The sequence below is a fragment of the Salvelinus sp. IW2-2015 genome, unplaced genomic scaffold, assembly GCF_002910315.2.
Source record: "Salvelinus sp. IW2-2015 unplaced genomic scaffold, ASM291031v2 Un_scaffold2035, whole genome shotgun sequence".
NCBI lineage: Eukaryota > Metazoa > Chordata > Actinopteri > Salmoniformes > Salmonidae > Salvelinus > Salvelinus sp. IW2-2015.
The window spans coordinates 159759-180599 of NW_019943381.1; the positions used below are offsets into that span (position 1 = coordinate 159759).

Here is a 20841-nt window from a genome sequence, read left to right on the forward strand (position 1 = left end):
AATTGGAAGTTATCAATTGTGATCATGGTCACATTTCTATCACAATTGTCGATCAGCTGTTAGAATACATTAGATTGACTGTAACAGTCAGTCAGATTAGGCTACAGGTWAAAAAAAATAAACCCTTTAAAAAACACTAGCTGTAGGCCTATTCAGTTMATATCCATATTATTAATATATGATTCAGTGATTGAATATAAACTTATTCCAGCAGGCTATTGGACAACAGAAGCACTTCTTACCTCGAAATGGCCTCACTATTCATGTTGAATAAATGAGTCTGTCAATTTGAACAAAACAAACTGCTAAATAGTTCATTTTACATCCTGCCAATTCTACTGTAAACTACCAGGGGCTATAGGCTACCTGCATCTAGCTGACCAAACAATGGCACAATTGAATTACAGTCATAAACCTAGATTTGAGTGAGAATGCCTATGCCTATTGAAATGACCAATCAAACGCACAATTAGGTCATTTAGCACGGTTTGTAGTCGTAACATCTGACACATTATGGCACAATTGTCAGAAAATAGCCTGAGTTTTAAGAAAATCGAACAAGTGTTTTTTGCAACGTTTTTGACATCCTCTGTCCAACTTTCATCCTTCAAACTCTCCTGTCGGATTTATCTATAGCTATGCACATAAGGGATTTATTTACAATCAGAAGTTACACGAGTTAAATCGACATCCATTGATGAAAATTATCTGCCGAGTTTAATAAAGGCGAATTATATTTTCTCTTGCAACATATTACAATGTCTTTATTACTTACGTTAGCTCGCAATCATTATTATTTGGATGGAAAACCGAATTTAGCTTCTTACAAATTGAGTCGATATTCCTTCTTAATTTGCTCGATAACGTTATGATAAAAGGGTTAATTAGCTGAATGTCACCTCCTCTCTGGCTACTGGCATTGTGGGCGTGTTTTGAGTAGGCATGAGTTCGAAATTTAAATTAGTCCCGATTTTTGAGCTAGACCTGGCAACGCTTCATCTACTCTTGTCCTGTGCGTTTGGTAGTCGAGCGAGCAGTAGTTTTTATTTCAGACCCAAAAGAGTTTTAAAAATCTCACCCAACAGCTTAAAAAAAAGTTAAATATGCCAAGGAAGTGTGTTGTTGCTGGGTGCAGTAATACCCATAAGGACGGGGTTACGACTCATTTGTGGCCCAAAAACGACAAGCTCGCATTGAAGTGGGATCGGTTTGTCCGGTTGACGCGAGTGGATTGGATTAAGGGAACCACTGCCACTACTGTATGCGGTGCTCATTTCACCCCGGAGGACTTCGATGGCTATAACCAGTGGAAGGCAGGATTCGGAATGAGACTGCGACTGAAACCATGTGCTGTGCCGACCGTGCATGTGAAGCCTGCCATTGCAACCTCGGTTTCTAAACAACCAAACATTACGTCAAGAACGTCATCAGTAATGAAGATAAACCGGGTAAATTCAATGTGTTAAACTTTTTACAATAGCTAGCTACACTTGGTTAATTTAGCTATGTATTATGACAACAACCATTTAAAATAGTATTTTATTTTGTTAATTTATTCACGCCCGTCCTGTTGGTGACGATAATACATTTTGCGTGTAGTTCGCATAATATCACCGAAGAAGAACTGCGTTCAACTGTTCTTTAACTTTAGGCAATGACGAGCAAAARCAAGAGAGATTGTGCAGTAGTTGGCTGCAAGGCAGCAAATGTTTCTTTGCACGGTCTTCCAAACGAACAGTCACTTCGTCGGATTTGGCTTCGATATATTTTTAATAATCAAGTGCCAGAGAAGTTAAGTCCGAACCTGCGCATATGCACAGTACACTTCAGTTCGGACTGCTTTGTAAATCTGACTACACAAGTGGATTTGCCAATAGCTTGATCCTCCGTCATGGTTCTGTCCCATCCATCTTGCATGTCTAGTTAGATAGTTATTCTATCATTACAAATAAAGGACATTCTATAGCTTGTAATTCAGCTGCTAGCTAGCTAACGTTAGCTTAGCTGCACTTGACGTGGTGGTCTAGCGACACAATCAATCATAGTCTGCTATCAGCAATTGTGTAATAGTCCTAAAACAATGTTTGACAGGGGGTTCATGTTAACTAACTTAGGTATCTACCGTTGGTGCAAGGCTACAATAACTTCACCGGCCAGTTTATTATGTACACGCCTCTGTACCAGGTCAGACCGCCCWTTGCCTCCAGAACAGCCTGAATTATTCTGGGAATTCTACAAGGAAACGTTCCACAGGGTTGTTGGTCCATGCTGAAGTGACGGCATYACGCAGTTGCTTCAGATAGAATCGTGTTACACTCATGCTGCGACCAGCTCGTTCCATCTCATCCCAAAGATGCTCTATTGGGTTGAGGTCTGKGGACTGACCAGGCCACTCAAGTAAACTGAACTCGCTGTCATGAWCCAGGCAATRTTTTTACACTCCTCAATTGTCCAGTGTTGGTGATCGGTTCCCTAGTGGAGCCGCTTCTTCTTGCCTTTAGCTGATAGGAGTGGAACCCTGTGGTTGTCTGCTGCAATAGCCCATCCATGACAAGGATCGACGAGTTGTGCGTTCCGAGATGCAGTTCTGCACACCACTGATGTACTACGCTGTTATTTGTCTGTTTGTGTCCCGCCAATTAGCTTGCACAGTTCTTGCCATTCTCCTTCGACCTCTCGCATCAATGAGCTGTTTATGCCAACAGGACTGCCGCTGACTGTATGCTTTTTGTTTGTCGCACCATTCTTGGTAAACCCTAGACGCTGTCGTGCGTGAAAAGCCCAGGAGGGCCGACGTTTCTGAGATACTGGATCTGGCACGCCTGGCACCGACGATCATACCATGCTCAAAGCTGCTTAGGTTACTCGTTTTGCCCATTCTAACGTTCAATCACACAGTTACTGAATGCCTCAATGCCTGTCTGCGTTATTTATTTAACAAGCTATGGCCACTTGGCTCACTGTCTGTAGGTGCGATCCATTTTAATGAACGGGGTGGCTTGAGATTGTATATTGAGACAGAAGGTCTTGAATAGAGTTAGAGTAGAGTTAATGACCTTTACAACCCCCCCCCTACAGTCTGTTACAGATGTCCATTCTGAAGAATCATGTTAACAGTAGCCACCACCACGTCAGAATAGAGAGCAATCGCAATGACGGGTCCTTTTGTAGGCACTGAATCGGCAATGGGTTGTTGGCTAAAAAGCTATGGGGAATTTTTGTTGTTGTTGATAAACTCCAAAATAAGGTCTGTGGTAAACACAGGCTTAGGATACCTTATAAGTTTTGTTCTATGAGAGATTTAATCAGCTAATGTAACTTTGTGCTTTTTAAAAAATTACATAAATGCTTTAAAATTCAAAGGCTTCATAATGGTAATGTTAAGTGACAGATTATCTCATAGAACAAAACATTTTAAGATCTGTGTTAACCTCAGACCTTATTTTCAGCGTTTATCCCAAAACCCCATTGGAATGGCCAAACGAACCAGAGGTAACTAATCTCTGGTTTTTAGGACTACTGGCGATTTTAGAATATATATATATATAATTAACCCTTATGTTTTACACATACTCATTTAGTGCAATGACCTGGGGAATAGTTATAGGGGAGAGGGGGGATGAATGGGCCAATTGTAAACTGGGGATGATTAGTTGGCCATGATGGTATGAGGGCCACATTAGGAATTTAGCCAGGACACCGGGGTTAACACCCCTACTCTTATAAAAGTGCCATGGGATCTTTAGTGACCACAGAGACTCAGGTCACCCGTTTAACGTCCCGTCCAAAAGACAGTACCCTACACAGGGCAATGTCCCCAATCATTGCCCTGGGGCATTGGGATATATATATTTTTTCAGACCAGAGGAAAGATGACCTCCTACTGGCCCTCCAACACCATTCCCAGCAACATCTGGTCTCCCATCCAGGGACCAACCCTGCTTAGCTTCAGAGGCAAGCCAGCAAGGTGGTATGCTGCTGGCACTCTAAATATTTTTTTATTTAACCTTTATTTAACTCGGCAAGTCAATTAAGAACATTCTTATTTACAATAACGGCCTACCCCGGCTAAACCCTAACGACGCTGGGCCAATTGTGCGCCGCCCTATGGGACTCCCAATCACGGCCGGTTGTGGATACAGCCTGGAATCGAACCAGGGTTTGTAGTGACTCCTCTAGCACTGAGATGCAGTGCCTTAGACGGCTGCGCCACTCGGGAGCCTATAGGGTCTGGCACCAGCAGATACCTTCTTATGACATATGCTGTGAGACATACGAGCTCAGACAGGTCTAATGTTGACAGCATAGGCAGGGCATGAGTTTCAAGTTTGGGGAAGCAAACTTTTCACCATCAAAATTGACCTTTTTATAATAAAGCATTCCATGCATCATCACATTTGCATACTTATGTAAGGGAGCCACCTATTTGTAATCTGATGAGTAGATTGGATAGTCATAATTTAGGCTAATCATATAACTCAATCACTGTTGGCAAAAAAAGACAGTTCAATGCATGTCTGAGCACGTATAGCATAGAGTAGGCCTAGGCTACATCAGATAGACGTCTTCTTTCTTTGCACAGGCCACATTTTTCCTATCATTCAACCCTACTACACTTTATATGACTGGAGACATTAGCAGAATCTTTTTTTAATACGATAAATGACAGGGTAGCCTACTCTGCTGATACTGACAAACAGATCAGTAAAAACAACATTGTCCATATAATAGGTCCTACGAGAAGGGGAGACACTAATAGAATATGACGTCCGTCTCAACTGGACGAGGAAGTTCATGTCCAAAAACAACTTTAAGTGGCACTGACCCAACAATGAGAAATACAATTTTATTTGTCACATGCGCCGAATACAACAGTGTAGACAGTGAAATGCTTACTTACAAGCCCTTAACCAACAATACAGTTCACGAAATAGAGTGAAGGTGATAGTGTATATGTGCAGTACCCGGGATATGGCCGACGCTCTCCGCTGGTGTCAATAAGATAGTTGAGCGAACAACAGTAGCCCAATAAAAGACATTTCATCCTCTTCTCTTACAGCAAAAAATACATTTCGCTCAAACTTCATTTTCCGCAATTGTTTTTTGAAATATTGCAATATGCCTGGCTGGGCCATTCACTTTTCACTGAGTCACAACTCAACAATCTACACTGAACAAAAATATAAAACCCAACGTGGTCCCATGTTTCATGAGTTGAAATAAAAGATCCTAAAATGTTCTCTCAAATTGTGTGCACAAATTAGTTTACATCCCTGTTAGGAGCATATCTCCTTTGCAATGATAATCCATCCACCTGACAGGTGTGGCATATCAAGGAGCTGATTAAATGCAGATCATTACACAGGTGGACCTTGTGCTGGGACAATAAAAAGCCACTCTAAAATGTGCAGTTGTGTCACAACACAATGCCACAAGATGTCTCAAGTTTTGAGGAGGGGTACAATTGGCATAAGCTGCCTCCAACGTCGTTTTTCCGAGAATTTGGCAGTACGTCCAACCTGCCTCACAGCACAGACCACGTGTATGGCGTTGTGTGGGCTAGCGTCCATTCTCATACCAGCGAAGGGTAAAGAAAATATTTGGTCAAATATTGCAAACCCCCTGTTGTTATAGTTGATAAGATGTTGTCTTGTTTAGGTGGAAAACGTGACGTTGGGCGTGATGACAACATATGAGGGATGTCAATATGACACAACAACATGTGACATACATACCATCACCTCCAAGATGTGCCGTGGTACCGCTAAAACACGACGTGTCAACACAGGCTTATTACTACAGAGAAGAGAAGAAAAACAAAGGTGAGTGATATGGCTCGTATCTTTTTTTGTAGAACGGCTTCTCCTCTTCAATTACGGCTGGAATGAATTGGTGTTTACATGCTGGCTGTATTGTTTTGGGTCTGATTTTACAGCCGTCCAAGTCTGGCCAATCCGGAAGAATGTCGGAGTCAATACTTCCTTTACGGAGGACATACCACGGAAGGAAGTGAACCGGTATATACAGTTGAAGTCAGAAGTTTACATACACTTAGGTTGGAGTCATTAAAACTCTGTTTTCAACCCATCCACAATTTCTTGTTAACAAACTATACTTTTGCAAGTCGGTTAGGACATCTACTTTGTGCAAGACACAAGTAATTTTTCCAACAATTTTAACAGACAGAGATATTTCACTTATAATTCACTGTTTCACAATTCCAGCGTGTCAGAGGTTTACATACACTAAGTTGACTGTGCCTTAAACAGCTTGGAAATTCCAGAAAATGATGTCATGGCTTTAGAAGTTCTGTGTACCTGTGGATGTATTTCAAGGCCTACCTTCAAACTCAGTGCTCTTTGCTTGACATAATGGGAAATCAAAAGAAATCAGGCAAGTCCTCAGAAAAAAGATTGTAGACCTCCACAAGTCTGTTTCATCCTTGGGGGCAATTTCCAAATGCCTGAAGGTACCACATTCATCTGTACAAACATAGTAACAAGTTATATGATAAACACCATGGGACCACGCAGCCTCAATACCGCTCAGGAAGGAGACGCGTTCTGTCTCTAGAGATGAGTTCTTTGGTGTGAAAAGTGCAAATCTATCCCAGAACAACAGCAAAGGAACTTGTGAAAGATGCTGGAGGAAACGGGTAACAAAGAGTATCTATATCCACAGTAAAACGAGTCCTATATCGACATAACTGAAAGGCCGCTTAGCAAGGAAGAAGCCACTGCTCCAAAACCGCCAAAAAAAGCCAGACTACGGTTTGCAACTGCACATGGGACAAAGATCGTACTTTTTGAAATGTCCTTGGTCTGATGAAACAAAAATAGAACTGTTTGGCCATAATGACCATCGTTATGTTTGGAAGGAAAAGGGGATGCTTGCAGCTGAGAGAACACATCCCAACCATGAAGCAGGGGGGTGGCAGCATCATGTTGTTGGTGCTTTGCTGCATGAGGGGACTGGATGCACTTCACAAAATAGATGGCATCATGAGGTAGGGAAATTTATGTGGATATATTGAAGCAGCATCTCAAGACATCAGTCAGGAAGTTGAGGCTTGGTCACATATGGGTCTTCCAAATGGACAATGACCCCAAGCATTACTTCCAAAAGTTGTGGCAAAATGGCTTAAGGACAACAAAGTCAAGGTATTGGAGTGGCCATCACAAAGCCCTGACCTCAATCCTATAGAACATTTGTGGGCAGAACTGAAAAAGCGTGTGCGAGCAAGGAGGCCTACAAACCYGACTCAGTTACACCAGCTCTGTCAGGAGGAATTGGCCAAAATTCACCCAAYTTATTGTGGGAAGCTTGTGGAAGGCTACCTGAAGCGTTTGACYGATGTTAAACAATTTAAAAGCAATGCYACCAAATACTAATTGAGTGTATGTAAACTTCTRAYCCACTGGGAATGTGATGAAATAAATAAATTATTCTGACATTTCACATTCTTAAAATAAAGTAGTGATCCTAACTGACCTAAGACATGGRATTTTTACCAGGATTAAATGTCAGGAATGTGAAACTGAGTTTAAATGTATTTGACTAAGGTGWATGTAAACTTCCGACTTCAACTGTACATTTATTTTTGTTAAAGTGGGAAATTATTGTAAATTAATTGGCTAATGAATGTTGGGCCCATAGCCTAAGTAATACGAGCAACTATTCAGCTGAAAATTGTTATACAAATATGCATAATGACTTTTGACCTCACTGTCTGGCCTGCTTGCAAATCCTAATCTGTGAAAGTTTGTGATTGTAAATAAATACATAATTTTCTTCCAGTTTACACTCTGTTGCGGTGTACATGGCCAGGAAGTACGTGGTCTATGAAGACTGCCTCCTTCCATTGTTCAAGACTTGTCCRGTCTGTCGAGGCTCCTGCAGCATCGACAAGTTCATCCAAGAYACCCTGCTCACCGTCAACCAGTTCTGCAACCACTGTGACCACCGGAGCCAATGGAAGAGCCAGCCCTTTAACCTCCCAGCTAGATACCTGTCCTCTTCAGCAGCTSCAACATCGACTGGCACAACGGATGCTTCGATTGGCATAACAACTGGCACCACTACTGGCACATCCACTGACGCTCTGACTGACTCCTCAACTTGCACCTTCAATTCTCAGACCCTGAAGGTAGCCTATATAATTTTTCACTATACAATGCATGAATACAAATACACACAAGCCTTTAAAAACAAGCCTATTTTTAATGTGTTTGTCAAGTTAACCAATAACTACAATTGTCATCTGCCATATGGCTACCTCATTTTAACTAAGTGAAATCAGGAGGTTGGCTGGGTTAATGTCCCATTCTGCATTGGGATTCTGTCTAGCCAGTAGTTAAGTGTAGATATTGGTAGAGGAGTTGCTCATCATTGTCTTTGTAGACAGCGGAGGACGGTGATCTTCTGTTGGAGAATTACGATGGCGATATTTGCAACAAGGGTCTGGAGGACGTTCAGACCCTGGTGTTTGAGACAACCTTCTGTATGCATGACGACGTCAAAGCCACGAAGAAGATATGTCAACGTCAGTCCTTGGAGGAGGAGACTGAGGAGGAGGAGGAGACTGAGGAGGAGGAGGAGACTGAGGAGGAGGAGGAGACTGAGGAGGAGGGCTCCGATGTGGAGTGGCAACCTGAGGTTGAGTTAAGTGCTCTTCTAGCCTCAGATTCCGAATGGGATTCCCGAGCGCTCTGCCCGGATTGTGGCACGTTTATCAAAGGCTCCAAGGCTCACGTCTGCGAGCATGCCAAGCCGTTTGTCTGCCAGGACTGTGGCAAGCGGTTTGTTAACGAGACCTCTCTCAACATTCACCGAAGAATCCACAAGCCAGGCTACGTGCACGGGTGCAAGTACTGCCTCAAGCCATTCCAGAGCAGGCCRGAGAAGCTGAGGCACGAGGAGTGTCACCCGAGTGTAGAAAAGCCCTACGAATGCCCCGACTGCCCCATACGATTCAGCGACATTAAAGCCCGGGACGGCCACCTTCAAAGCCACAGAGGGCCCACATGGTACATTTGCGACATCTGCAAAATGGAGTTTACAAGGAGTAGCTACCTGGAAAGACACATGCTAGTCCACAGCGGGGAGAAGCCCTACACATGCCCAGAGTGCCAGCACTCCTTCAACCAGGCGAGCCACCTCAAGTCTCACATGCGCCTTCAYACGGGCGAGAGGCCGTACAAGTGCCAGCATTGTGACAGGTACTTCAACCACAACGTGAGTCTGAAAAGCCACGTCCAGCGCTACCATCCGGACCCTGCCCCTGGGACCAAGGAGAAGAAACGGGAGCCAGTCTCAAACTCAGACACTCTGACTGAACAACAGCTAGTGACCGAGGAGAGTCGAAAGACAAATGCAGGGTCTGGGCAGGAAAGAGTGAAGAGGGTAGGGAGGAAGAGGAAACGCCTGACCTTTGACCCTGAGGAGTTGGGGGAGAGTGAGCGCAACAGTGACTCAGACTTCAACCCAGGGGCAGAAGAGGGCGGTAGCAACAAGAAGACTACAGGCAGACCAATAGGCAGGCCGAGAATGAGACCAGGGACCACCAGAGAGATGTATACGGGAAGTGTGACTAAAGAGCATGATGGATCCAACCTGAATGAACAGTGGGAGGAGGACAGGGGGACCAAAAGGAAGGGGGAGAGGGAGACCAAGAACCATTGAAGAGATGCATGAGGGAACTGCTWGCAAAGAGCTTGATGAATCAAACCTGAATGAACAAGTGCCATCAATAGACGGCTCTTTCTGAACTTTTAGAGAGTTGTTGGCCAATTCAAAATGTAGATGAGGCTTGACCCGATGCTAAATTAACTGTTAGTTATTGAGGATTTGTCTGTTCCCCCCCCCTATATTTTTTTACACGTTGAAGAAAAATACTGATGATTTGACAGAAATGTCCATAAGGTTCAAGATTCTACTCTAAAGCAGGGTCAACAAGGAAACTGTCAACACGTCCCAAGTTGTACCCCATTCCCTATACAGCACACTACTTTTGAACGGCCTACATTGCATTGATTTCAGACACCGTTGCGTTGAGCCATGGCCATAAGCCTACCACCTGATTCCTKATGTTCAACATTTTGTGTTTTAGCRAACCTGATGAGTTGCTGTCTACATTATGATCAGTTAAGAAGAAAAGTGACAGACAATGCGAAGTGCCTCCTATACTTGTCGTTGATAAGCGGTTATCTTGGATTGTAATTCCTATCTTTTGCAGACAAGATTGTAATAAACGTCATTATAAACCGGGTGATTCGAGCCCTGAATGCTGATTGGCTGGCTGAAAGCCGTGGTATATCAGACCGTATACCACGGGTATGACCAAAAATGACTTTACTGTTCTAATTCCGTTGGTAACCAGTTTATAACAGCAATACGGCACCTCTGGGGTTTGTGTTATATGGCTGATATACCACGGCTAAGGGCTGTATCCAGGCACTCCGCGTTGCGCATAAGAACACACCTTAGCCCGTGGTATATTGGCCAATACCACACCCCCTTGCTTAAAGCATGTTTATTTTACTTTTATTATTGAATTGAATAGTATTACTGCTACATTTTTTCCAACCCACCTCCAAAATCTAGACTTTCATAAACCTTAAACAGTTAAAAGTAGATTGGCCCTGGGGTGAGGTCAACAGTCTAGAGGGCGACCGATTTAATCGGAATGGCCGATTTCAAGTTTTCATAACAACTGGTAATCGGCATTTTTGGACACCGATCATGGCCGATTACATTGCATTCCACGAGGAGACTGCGTGGCAAGCTGACTACCTGTTATGCGAGTGCAGCAAGGAGCCAAGGTAAGGTGCTAGCTAGCATTRAACTTATCTTAAAAAACAATCACTAGTTAACTACACCTGGTTGATGATATTACTAGTTTATCCTGCTTTGCATATAATCGATGCGGTGCCTGTTAATGTACATTACTGATCCATGACAACAGCCATAATGTACTTTAATGGCATTTAATGTAAACAATATACTAGTCACCTTATCAATAAAACACAAGAGACAAGAGAATAATTCCACTGTTAGCATAGTTGATGAATCATTGTTTTAAATTTACACATTTAGATCAGTTACAGACTGATAGAATCCAACATGATTCATATGCAWACCWTTGAACATGTATGATTGCTCAATATAGTGCACTGTATTATGTATTCTCATAAAATATAGAAACAGTACATTATCAAAAGAAATTAAAAAAAATATACCCATTATCTACAAATTATCCCAGTGTGTAGCCCTGACACAGAATGAAAGGGCTGAGGACAGTGTTGTAYAGATCTTTACAATAATATTCTGTATTCTGAAAGTTAGTTTTTTTTCTCTACAAAAAAAATGCACACATTTTCTTTCATACTGGACACGGCCATATCTGAATAAACGCCCCAAAATAAGATCTCGAGCCATTCTCTAAGTGAGATGCTATTCAGATAGGACCTCAACAAGGGATAGGTAAACTCKGATAAAGAGAAACAGTTGTGTTTAACGATTCAACAGTCCAATGTGGCGATCCAGTCATTTAGGAAGTGAGCCATATAATAAAAACAGACACGTCAGAGGTTCTGGCTCTTCGGCTAGTAGTTCCTCAGGTAGACTAGTCGAGGAGGCTGGAACTTCTCACGACACAAAGGGCACTCCGTCTGTGGAGAGGAAGGAACAAATAGTAATGCACTGCATCTAGCTTCTTATTCCACCGCTAGGCGGCCAGGCGGAACACTGAACCCTCCGCTAGGCGGAACATACTGACCCTCCGCTAGAGCGGAACACTGACCCTCCGCTAGGCGGAAACACTGACCCTCCGCTAGGCGGAAACACTGACCTTCCGATAGGCCGGGCCAGGCGGAACACTGACCCTCCGCTAGGCGGAACACTGACCCTCCGTAGGCCGGCCAGGCGGACACTGACCCTCCGCTAGGCCGGCCAGGCGGAACACTGACCCCCGCTAGGCCGGCCAGGCGGAACATTATACCTCTCCAGCCTGTCCGACCTACAGGTTAGAGGCTTTTCGGACTGTGCCACGTTATAGTACCCTTAATAAAGAGCGTAGCGTTTCACTCACATAATTAAATAGGACATAGAACAGTAGTTCCCCCTCTCACCTTGGTGTTGCACCACTCTGTGATGCAYTCCCAGCAGAACAGATGACCACACGGGGTGGAGGTCGAGTGTCTCCTCTCCTCTAGACACAGGATACAGCGAGAGGCACGGGGACAGTCAGTCTCGTCTACAGATTGGGACCTAGACACACGGGTACATTTTAAAACGTATACATACATGTGAAATTCATATGCTTACCTCAATATTCACATTGAGAAGAATGCATGGGGGCACGTGTGCGTCTCAAGGAAATGTCCAACTTSAGGTGAAGATTTTGAACTGTAGCTTCGCAATCAAATTGTATCCATCTGATGTAATCTGAATGTCCTCAAACACTTCCTGTCGCGATAGTGTTTTTTTTGTTGTTGACAGGTTTTTCCACAGTTTTCATATTTCAAGTTATTACATATTTCATAGATTTACAATTTCAGATTACTTCATACATTTAGATAGGTCAGAGGATCAGGTACATTYAAATTCATGAGCATTTTTATATTGTTCAAAGGCAGTGCTTCCCGGGGGGCCCACCCATCAACACACCCACCCAACCCAACCCCAATGCGAGGCTTGATKGAACCCCAGGACCAGGAAAGGTATATGGATAGATATGGTAGCAGATTCTCAGTGTGACCAAAGCAGTCAGTGTTAATTATATTATTAAAACAGTGTCCTACTGCATTGTACCTGGAGGGCAGGTTCCTGTGTTGTCTCCACTCCTGCCGGGCTCTCTGTCTCTGACGGAGGTTGTTGAGTTGCAAGGCTAGCGTGAGGGCCAGCTGCATCAGGGAGATCATGCCCAGGAGCCTGTAGCTGCTCCGGATGTCCCCGTCGTCCCCCGTCACACCACGTACCTGTAGCTAACCACCCAGGGAAATAAAGAATGGTGAGAAGCATACACTCATAAAACACTGAGACATGGGCCCACCGTAACAAAATGTTTTGCAACGGAAAACAAGGTTCAGCTAGTAAGAAAATGGACTGAAACAGGGAGGGATAACCTGAACCTGTCCAAAAAGACATGGTTTGTTTATTGTTTTCCATTGCAAAAAGTTTTGCTACGGTACACTACTGAATAGGTTCTCACACAAATACTCACATAGCTTACTCCGGCCGTCCTCTTCCCCAGGTGGTAGAAGGCCCCACTGATGTAAAACAGGGCCACATGCACCCGGTGGAGAATGGAGAGTCCCTGCTGGAGGGCCAACACGGCCGGCACACACGCCCTCCTCTGGGGTTCCGTCAGCAGCCCCAACGCCCTCCGRACCCAGCCTCTCATCCAGGCTCCGGGGCTCCAAGGACYGGCCACTGTTGCTCTCTGGATTCCCCCTCCCTGGCTGTCCTCCCCCGCCTCCAGCTCATTCTCCAGGCACACCAGCAGCTTGTCCAGCAGGTAAGGAAACAGRCTGTGGAGGAGCACCAGGGCTCCTCGTCTGACGCGTGACGGTACCCTGCGCAGGGTGGGGTCCACCTGGATGATACTGACATACTCCTCGCCCAATGTCTGGTACCCTGGATGACACAGGGAGGGACAGCAAGGATGTGTGGTTAGGTGGCATTAACAATGGATGCCCCTGGTCTGTATTTGATGGCAAAGCCTGCCTGTCAGTTTTGAGACACAGTATGGAGCTCCAGCGGTTTGTTTACCTACCTGAGAACGTGGTTAAACCATAGTATGCAAGGTCTGACAGGAGTTGGATCTCTTTTCTCCAGTGCAGCCATCGCTTGGACCCTGTAGGYATAAAGAACAAAGCAGCTAGCTAGCTACTCTAAGAATAATAGCTATTATAAAGCAGGATATAGCTTATGCATTCATGGCTCTTGAAAACCCTTCTCKGTATGTAGGGTTTTAAGCAGTTACATTCGCCCACGTTTGGCTCCGTGTTAACTACAATTCCCGACGCTGTGTTTTAATGTTTAGAAACTTCAATATCCATCGTTTGTGAAACTGTTTCTAAACATATCTTTCATGTCTGCAAGAAATAAACTTATTTTTAAAGTTCCATAGAAGGTGTGTGGCTGCACTAACCCTACCTCTATAAAAGGTGTATACTTTGTATTTTTCTCGCTGATATGAAMAGACACGTTCCTTATGGTTTCCAAAACAGTACTGCAAACTTTCGCAACTTCCAGACCGAGCGTCTGGGCTCTTTAACAAACGTCCCCGGTAAAGAAKATAACTACCCTTAGCGCCTATTGACGATAGTAATGTTAACATTCTATGAAATGTGGTAATGCATTCAAAGCTATGCTCTAAATTGTMATSTAGGCTACTTGCCTGCAAGAGTCTGGAAAGCTTCATTCGCGTTGTTCCTGAGACAGTGTTGATAATATTCGTCCTTCTGACTTGAACGAATCAATTGTGGTTGGTTTGCACCGACGAGAGGCATTGCTGGATGCTAGCTAACTAGCGTAGCAAGGGCACGGGAAGTTGCTTGAATTTGAATGCACGACAGTTCGTTGAAAAATAACTCGTCAGTCCATTTCTACACAAACTGTCTGGCTAAGACACTTTTCCGAACTTGTCACAGTTTGGCATAGTTATTAGTTATATGAACGTAACGTTCATATTGCCTGCCTTGACAGCTCTGTTAGCTACTAGCTAAGTACACGGAAACACAGTTGACTTGAACGAAACAATGACAGCAAAATAAACTTCTGCGGCCACAGCGCCGTGCGGTGGTAGGAGTTCGCCTCTACTTTCCTGTGTWTTGCATCATTAGCGTAGCCTTGCGCACTGCACAAAACATTGTTGTAACCATTAATATWTGKTAGTTTCTGCACTGGTGTAACAGTTACCAGTCTTCCTGGACTTTCATACTGCAGGTGAACTTGTGAAATGTAATCATATCTTTTAGAACAATATTGGTATGGTGTGTGGGTCACTAAATCTAGTAAAAAAGGTCTAATTTTAGTGAATGATATCATAAATAGGACTGGTGGAGTTATTGTCACACTGCTTTGCTTTATCTTGGCCAGGTCACAGTTGTAAATGAGAACTTGTTCTCAACTGGTCTACCTGGTTAAATAAAAGGTTAAATAAATAAATAAATAGTAAAAAAAATAAAACAGGTTTTTATTTTTACTAATCTCTACATTGTAGAATAATAGTGTAACCATCAAAACTAGGAAATAACACATATGGAATCATGTAGTAACCAAAGAAGTTCTAAAGATTCTTCAAAGTAGCCACCCTTTGCCTTGATGACAGCTTTGCACACACTTTGCATTCTCTCAACCAGCTTCATGTGGTAGTTACATGGAATGCATATCAATTAACAGGTGTGCCTTGTTAAAAGTAAATTTGTGGAATTTCTTTCTTTAATTTGTGACAAGTTGTGTTGTGACAAGGTAGGGGTAAGATAGCCCTATTTGGTAAAAGACCAAGTCCATATTATGGCAAGAACAGCTAAAATAAGAAAAGAGAAACGACAGTCCATCATTACTTTAAGACATGAAGTTCAGTCAATGCAGAAATTTTCAAGATCTTTGAAAGTTTCTTCAAGTGCAGTCACAAAAACCATCAAGCACTATGATGGAACTGGCTCTCATGAGGACAGCCACAGGAACGGAAGACTCAGTTACCTCTGCTGCAGAGGATAAGTTCAATTAGAGTTACCAGCCTCAGAAATTGCACCCCAAATAAATGCTTCAGAGTTCAAGTAACAGACACATTTCAACATCAACTGTTCAGAGGAGACTGCGTGAATCAGGCCTTCATGATTGAATTGCTGCAAAGAAACCACTACTTAAAAGGACACCAATAATAAGAAGACTTGCTTGGGCCAAGAAACACGACCAGTGGAAATCTATACTTTTATCTGATGAGTCCAAATTTGAGATTTTTTGGTTCCAACCGTCTTTGTGAGACACAGAGTAGGTGAACGGATGATCTCTGCATGTGTGGTTCCCACCGTGAAGCATGGAGGAGGTGGTGTGATGGTGCTTAGCTGGTGGCACTGTCAGTGATTTATTTAGAAATCAAGGCACTTAGTGGAACAATCATTTGTTTTTCAACAGGATAATGACCCAACACACCTCCAGGCTGTGTAAGGGCTATTTGACCAAGAAGGAAAATGATGGAGTGCTGCATCTGGTCACCTGGCCTCAACAATCGACCTCAACCCAATTGAGATGGTTTAGGATGAGTTTGACTGCAGACTGAAGGAAAAGAAGCCAACAAGTTCTCAGCATATGTGGGAACTCCTCAAGACTCTTGGAAAAGCATTCCAGATGAAGCTCGTTGAGAAAATGCCAAGAATGTGCAAAGTTGTTATTAAGGCAAAAGGTGCCTACTTTGAAGAATATCAAATATAAAATATATATTGATTTGTTTAAAAAAATGGTTACTGACTGAATCCGTGTGTTATTTCATAGTTTATGTCTTCATTATTATTCCACAACGTAGGAAATATTAAAAATAAATAAAAACCCTTGAAATGAGTCCAAACTGTTGACAGGTACTGTACATTCAGACAACTGTGGGAAGCAGTGGGTAAGTGTTTCACAGGGATGCTCGAGACACCTTGTAGAGTCTGTGCCCTGGCCAATTGAAGCTGTTCTGAGGGGAAAAGGGGGTGCAACTCAATATTACACTGAACAACAAGTGTTGGTCCCATGTTTCATGAGCTGAAATAAAAGATCCCAGAANCTCAAATTGGCTGTAATGTATAATGCTTTATCTCATTGGGTTGAGAATGATTTGCTGCCACCACGCTTCACTGTAGGGCTGTGGTTTACAATGCATAGAGATACAGCTGTTTTATTTCCGTATGTTGAATATTTTGTATTATATTGTATCAAAATATGAACAGCAAATTTGATTAGCTTAAATCCCAAGCTAATTTATTGGTATCTGAAAATGTCACCATTGTTAGACATTTTTTCCTCCATTGAATACATGAATTCATTCATGATTTGTACACATCCTTTATTTCTCCTTTTTTGTTTGTTGACAGAAATGTCCCTCCCTAAGCTTYCACAGCTGGGGCATTTTTCCTAGCTGGATTSATAGTGCTTATTCTTCCTGCCTGTTTGTAAATTGCAGAACCAGTTTCTTTGTCCCCTTTTAATTCMGTTTCCTGAACCAAGCTGAAGGTGTTTTGCTAGGTGCTGAACACCTTGTCTGTCCTGCAGTGCAGTGGGCAGATAGCCTCTCTCAACAAGGAGAGCTAGACCAACACTTGGACAGTATGAGTAGGGGGGAATAGTTTACTTACAAGCAGCTGCAGACAAGGAAGTGGACTGTGTGTTTACAATTAAGGAGGAGCTGCTGGCGTTTTCCCCTGCCCGTAAAGTTGTGAGATACTTGTGATTTCTTACAGATGGAGGCTAGATGGTGCAGGGAGAGCACACTGCTTGTTGAGAGCACAGGATGGGACTAAACCACTGAAGTTCCACCGGGCGATTCTCAGGTGCCTGAGTAGCCTGCAAAGGTAAGTCATGTCAGAATTTCCTCTGTTGGTTTTATCAGCTTGGCATTCACTGCACTTAATTCATTGGAAGTTTGACTTGGCTACTGAASACTAACATTACCACACGCAACCAGATAAAGGACTAGTCTAAAACCTGTCCCACTTCAGTGTTGCCTCTCATCCCATGGCGCCATGCCCATCAAAACCACACAGAATTCCAGCTTGTATCCAACTGAAGCTCTTTGTAAGTACATAGAATAGTAGAATATCAGTGAGTAGAGTTGTAGTGATTGAKCCCCTTGGAGGTTTGCTGTTGACTGCTGCGTGAGTCATTGATCTTTATTTGCAAAGCACAGGATCGTCAGGAGACCCCAAACAACACAACGAGGAAGGAAGCGTTGGAGCCAGCTGCACCTGCCGAAGAGAGAGAACAGCAGCTTGGTACAATAGTTTCCTTAATGACCTCAGGTGACATCTGGTTAGGATGCATACAGTCATGAATTGCTTAACAGACACTTGGTATTGGTATTTTATTAGGATCCCCAATTTAGCTGTTGTAAAAACAGCAGCTACTCTTCCTGGGATCCACATGAAACATAATACAGAACATTAATAGATAACAGCTCAAGGACAGGACTACATCAACTTTTTTTTAAAGGCACACGTAGCTTACATATCAATACATACACACAAACTATCTAGGTCATATAGCCTACATATCAATACATACACACAAACTATCTAAGTCAAATAGCCTACATATCAATACATACACACAAACTATCCTGGTCATATAGGGGAGAGGCGTTGTGCCAAGAGGTGTTGCTTTATCTGTTTTTTTTAAACTAGGTTTGCTGTTTATTTGAGCAATATTAGATGTAATAGAGCTCCATGCAATAATGGCACTATATAATAATGTACGCTTTCTTGAATTTGTTCTGGAGTTGGGGACTGTGAAAAGACCTCTGGTGGCACGTCTGGCACACGTCCATTAGGTGTTGAGTAGTCTCTTTCTCTCAGCCGCTGTGGCAGACATGCATTACTGACCTACTTGTGTTTCAAGTGTTAAACAGACGCGTGGCTTTCCGAATCAGCCAGGCTGGTTGTGATGTCTTTTACAGGAACAACGTCTCAAAGTGTCATAAGGGGATATGGCCATGCCCAGACAGACATTCTCTCCTTAGGCAGTTCCAGCAGAACTTGGCCCCCTTAGGAAGGCTTAATGAATTTACATCACAGAGTGTGTGTGTCTGTGTCTCTCTCTCTCTGTGTGTCTGTGTGTGTGCCATTGTGTGTGTGTGTGTATCTCGTGTGTGGTGTGAGCATGGTTAAGGCTAGGATAAGCCTGTGGGAACATTCATAATTACCGTAGAAGTACTGTGAACTACAGGAACAAAAGAGCAAGTAGTAGTTATAATGGCATAATTGTAAAACATATTTCTATGTAGAATGAAAATCACAGAAAGCTACAACATAATATACCATTTACACACGTGTTAAAGACACTTGATGTCCCTTTGATGATGCCAACGGAATATTAACCAATAATAAACCAAGAAAATGCTATACCTTCATATGTAAGAAATATATTTCTGGACTGACCTTTTCTAGCCTGTAATTTCTATATTTTCCTCTAACAATGTATGATATTTTGATATTATACTATTCTTTTTAGAGTTTGACCTTTCCAGCCACGGCGCCCTGCCACGGCGCCCTGCACGTCGTTGCATGTCTGTTGCTCCAAATGTAGAGGAAAACTACATCTGACTTGGAAACAAGGCCGCAGGAGAGTTCCTTCTCAGACACACCACTGTGTTAACAGTTTGTGTGTGTGTGTGTGTGTGTGTGTGTGTGTGGTTCTTCTGCTTCACTTAGCATAACATATGTATCAATCCATTGTGATAAATAGGCTACTCTTGATTTTTCTACTCATGATATCAGAGAATAACATACTCCTACCCTGAAATATATTTTTTCTTCTCAAATTATGAAGTAGTCGAATATTGTCTGCAATGTAGTCGCCTCAAAAGAGCACGTGCTATTGAACAACTTCAGCTAGGGAAGTATTCTTACCAGTAGCCTTGTTAAATTTCCATCTTGATCTAAATCTTGGTCACAGCTCATGACGATACAAAACAGAAAAAGATGCAAATGAATCGGAACTAATCTCTCATTCTACAAGAGTTCTTTATCTCTCATTCTACAAGAGTTCTTTATCTCTCATTCTACAAGAGTTCTTTATCTCTCATTCTACAAGAGTTCTTTCTTTGTTTGCTTGGAGAGAGTTCACCGGTACTCCCCTACCAAACCCGGTTCTTTGCCCTCAAATGTCTTGTCTGAGTTGAGGCATCCCAGTGTGAAAACCCACTGTGGACAAAGCTTTTTGAAATGACATCATTAATTCCCTGCTGTTGGAGTGAGGAGTGTACGCTATTACTGTGTGTGTGTGACTGTGTGTGGTAGTTGTTTTACGGAGGTGTGTGGTAAGTTGTTTTACGGAGGTGTTGTGGTAGTTGTTTTACGGAGGTGTGTGGTTTCGTTTTACGGACGGTGTGTGTGTGTGAGTGCTTTTACGAGGTGTGTCCTCGTTGTTTTACGAGGTTGTGTATAGTTGTGTTACGAAGGTGTGTCGTGATTAGTTGTTTTACGATGGTGGGTGTGTGTGCATAGTTGTTTTTACGATGGTTATGTCGGTAGTTGTTTTACGAGGATTGTGTGTGTGTGATAGGCTTGTTTTACTGGAGTCTTGTGTGTGGGTAGTTGTTTTACAAGGTTGTGTGTGTGGTAGTTGTTTTACGGGAGGTGTCGTGGTGTGGTATGTTGTTTTAGGAGGTGTGTGTGTGTGGTAGTTTGTTCGGAGCTGGTTGTGTGTGGTAGTTGTTTGACTGAGGTGTGTGTGTGTGTGGTAGTATGTTTTAACGAGGTGTGTATGGGAGTTGTTTTACGGAGGTGTGTGTGTGTGGTAGTTATTTTACGAGGTGTGTGTGTGTGGTAAGACTTTTTGAAGCTGTCCAATTGGGGTATTTCACCGAACGTTACACACTAAAGCACACCAACATCGAGGCTAGACCTGTGTCCTAGCGTTGCTGTTTTCCTCTCAGTAAGGTACTATTGTAGTATCACCAGGGAAATCCATGTTGTTGCCGGCCCCGAAGGTGTCCAATGCAGCCGTWAAAAAAAAWAWATCAATATCAAATCATTTCTGGGTAACAATTAAGTACCTTACTGTGATTTGTTTTAAATTAAAATGGCCAAAAAGAAACAAAAATAGTGTAACTTCTTAGCAAAGAGCAATTTCTCAAGC

The 20841-nt window shown here is 43.0% G+C and overlaps 2 protein-coding genes across 2 annotated transcripts; one reads left to right on the plus strand and one right to left on the minus strand.

The window, feature by feature from the left end:
- The first annotated feature begins 922 nt into the window (after nt 1-922).
- Nucleotides 923-10267, plus strand: LOC112072774 (zinc finger protein 345-like). The gene is made up of 5 exons (XM_024140160.2): nt 923-1448; nt 5659-5822; nt 5936-6017; nt 7798-8146; nt 8401-10267. The coding sequence occupies exons 2-5, from the start codon at nt 5693-5695 to the stop codon at nt 9679-9681; spliced, it is 1842 nt and encodes a 613-aa protein (XP_023995928.2). The 5' UTR covers nt 923-1448; nt 5659-5692; the 3' UTR covers nt 9682-10267.
- Nucleotides 10268-11182: 915 nt separating this feature from the next.
- Nucleotides 11183-14746, minus strand: pex10 (peroxisomal biogenesis factor 10). Its single transcript, XM_024140161.2, has 6 exons — nt 14402-14746; nt 13775-13855; nt 13223-13635; nt 12811-12983; nt 12129-12267; nt 11183-11669 (listed from the first exon to the last, which is right to left on the minus strand). Exons 1-6 carry the CDS (start codon nt 14511-14513, stop codon nt 11604-11606), a joined length of 984 nt encoding a protein of 327 aa, XP_023995929.1. The 5' UTR covers nt 14514-14746; the 3' UTR covers nt 11183-11603.
- Nucleotides 14747-20841: the final 6095 nt, after the last annotated feature.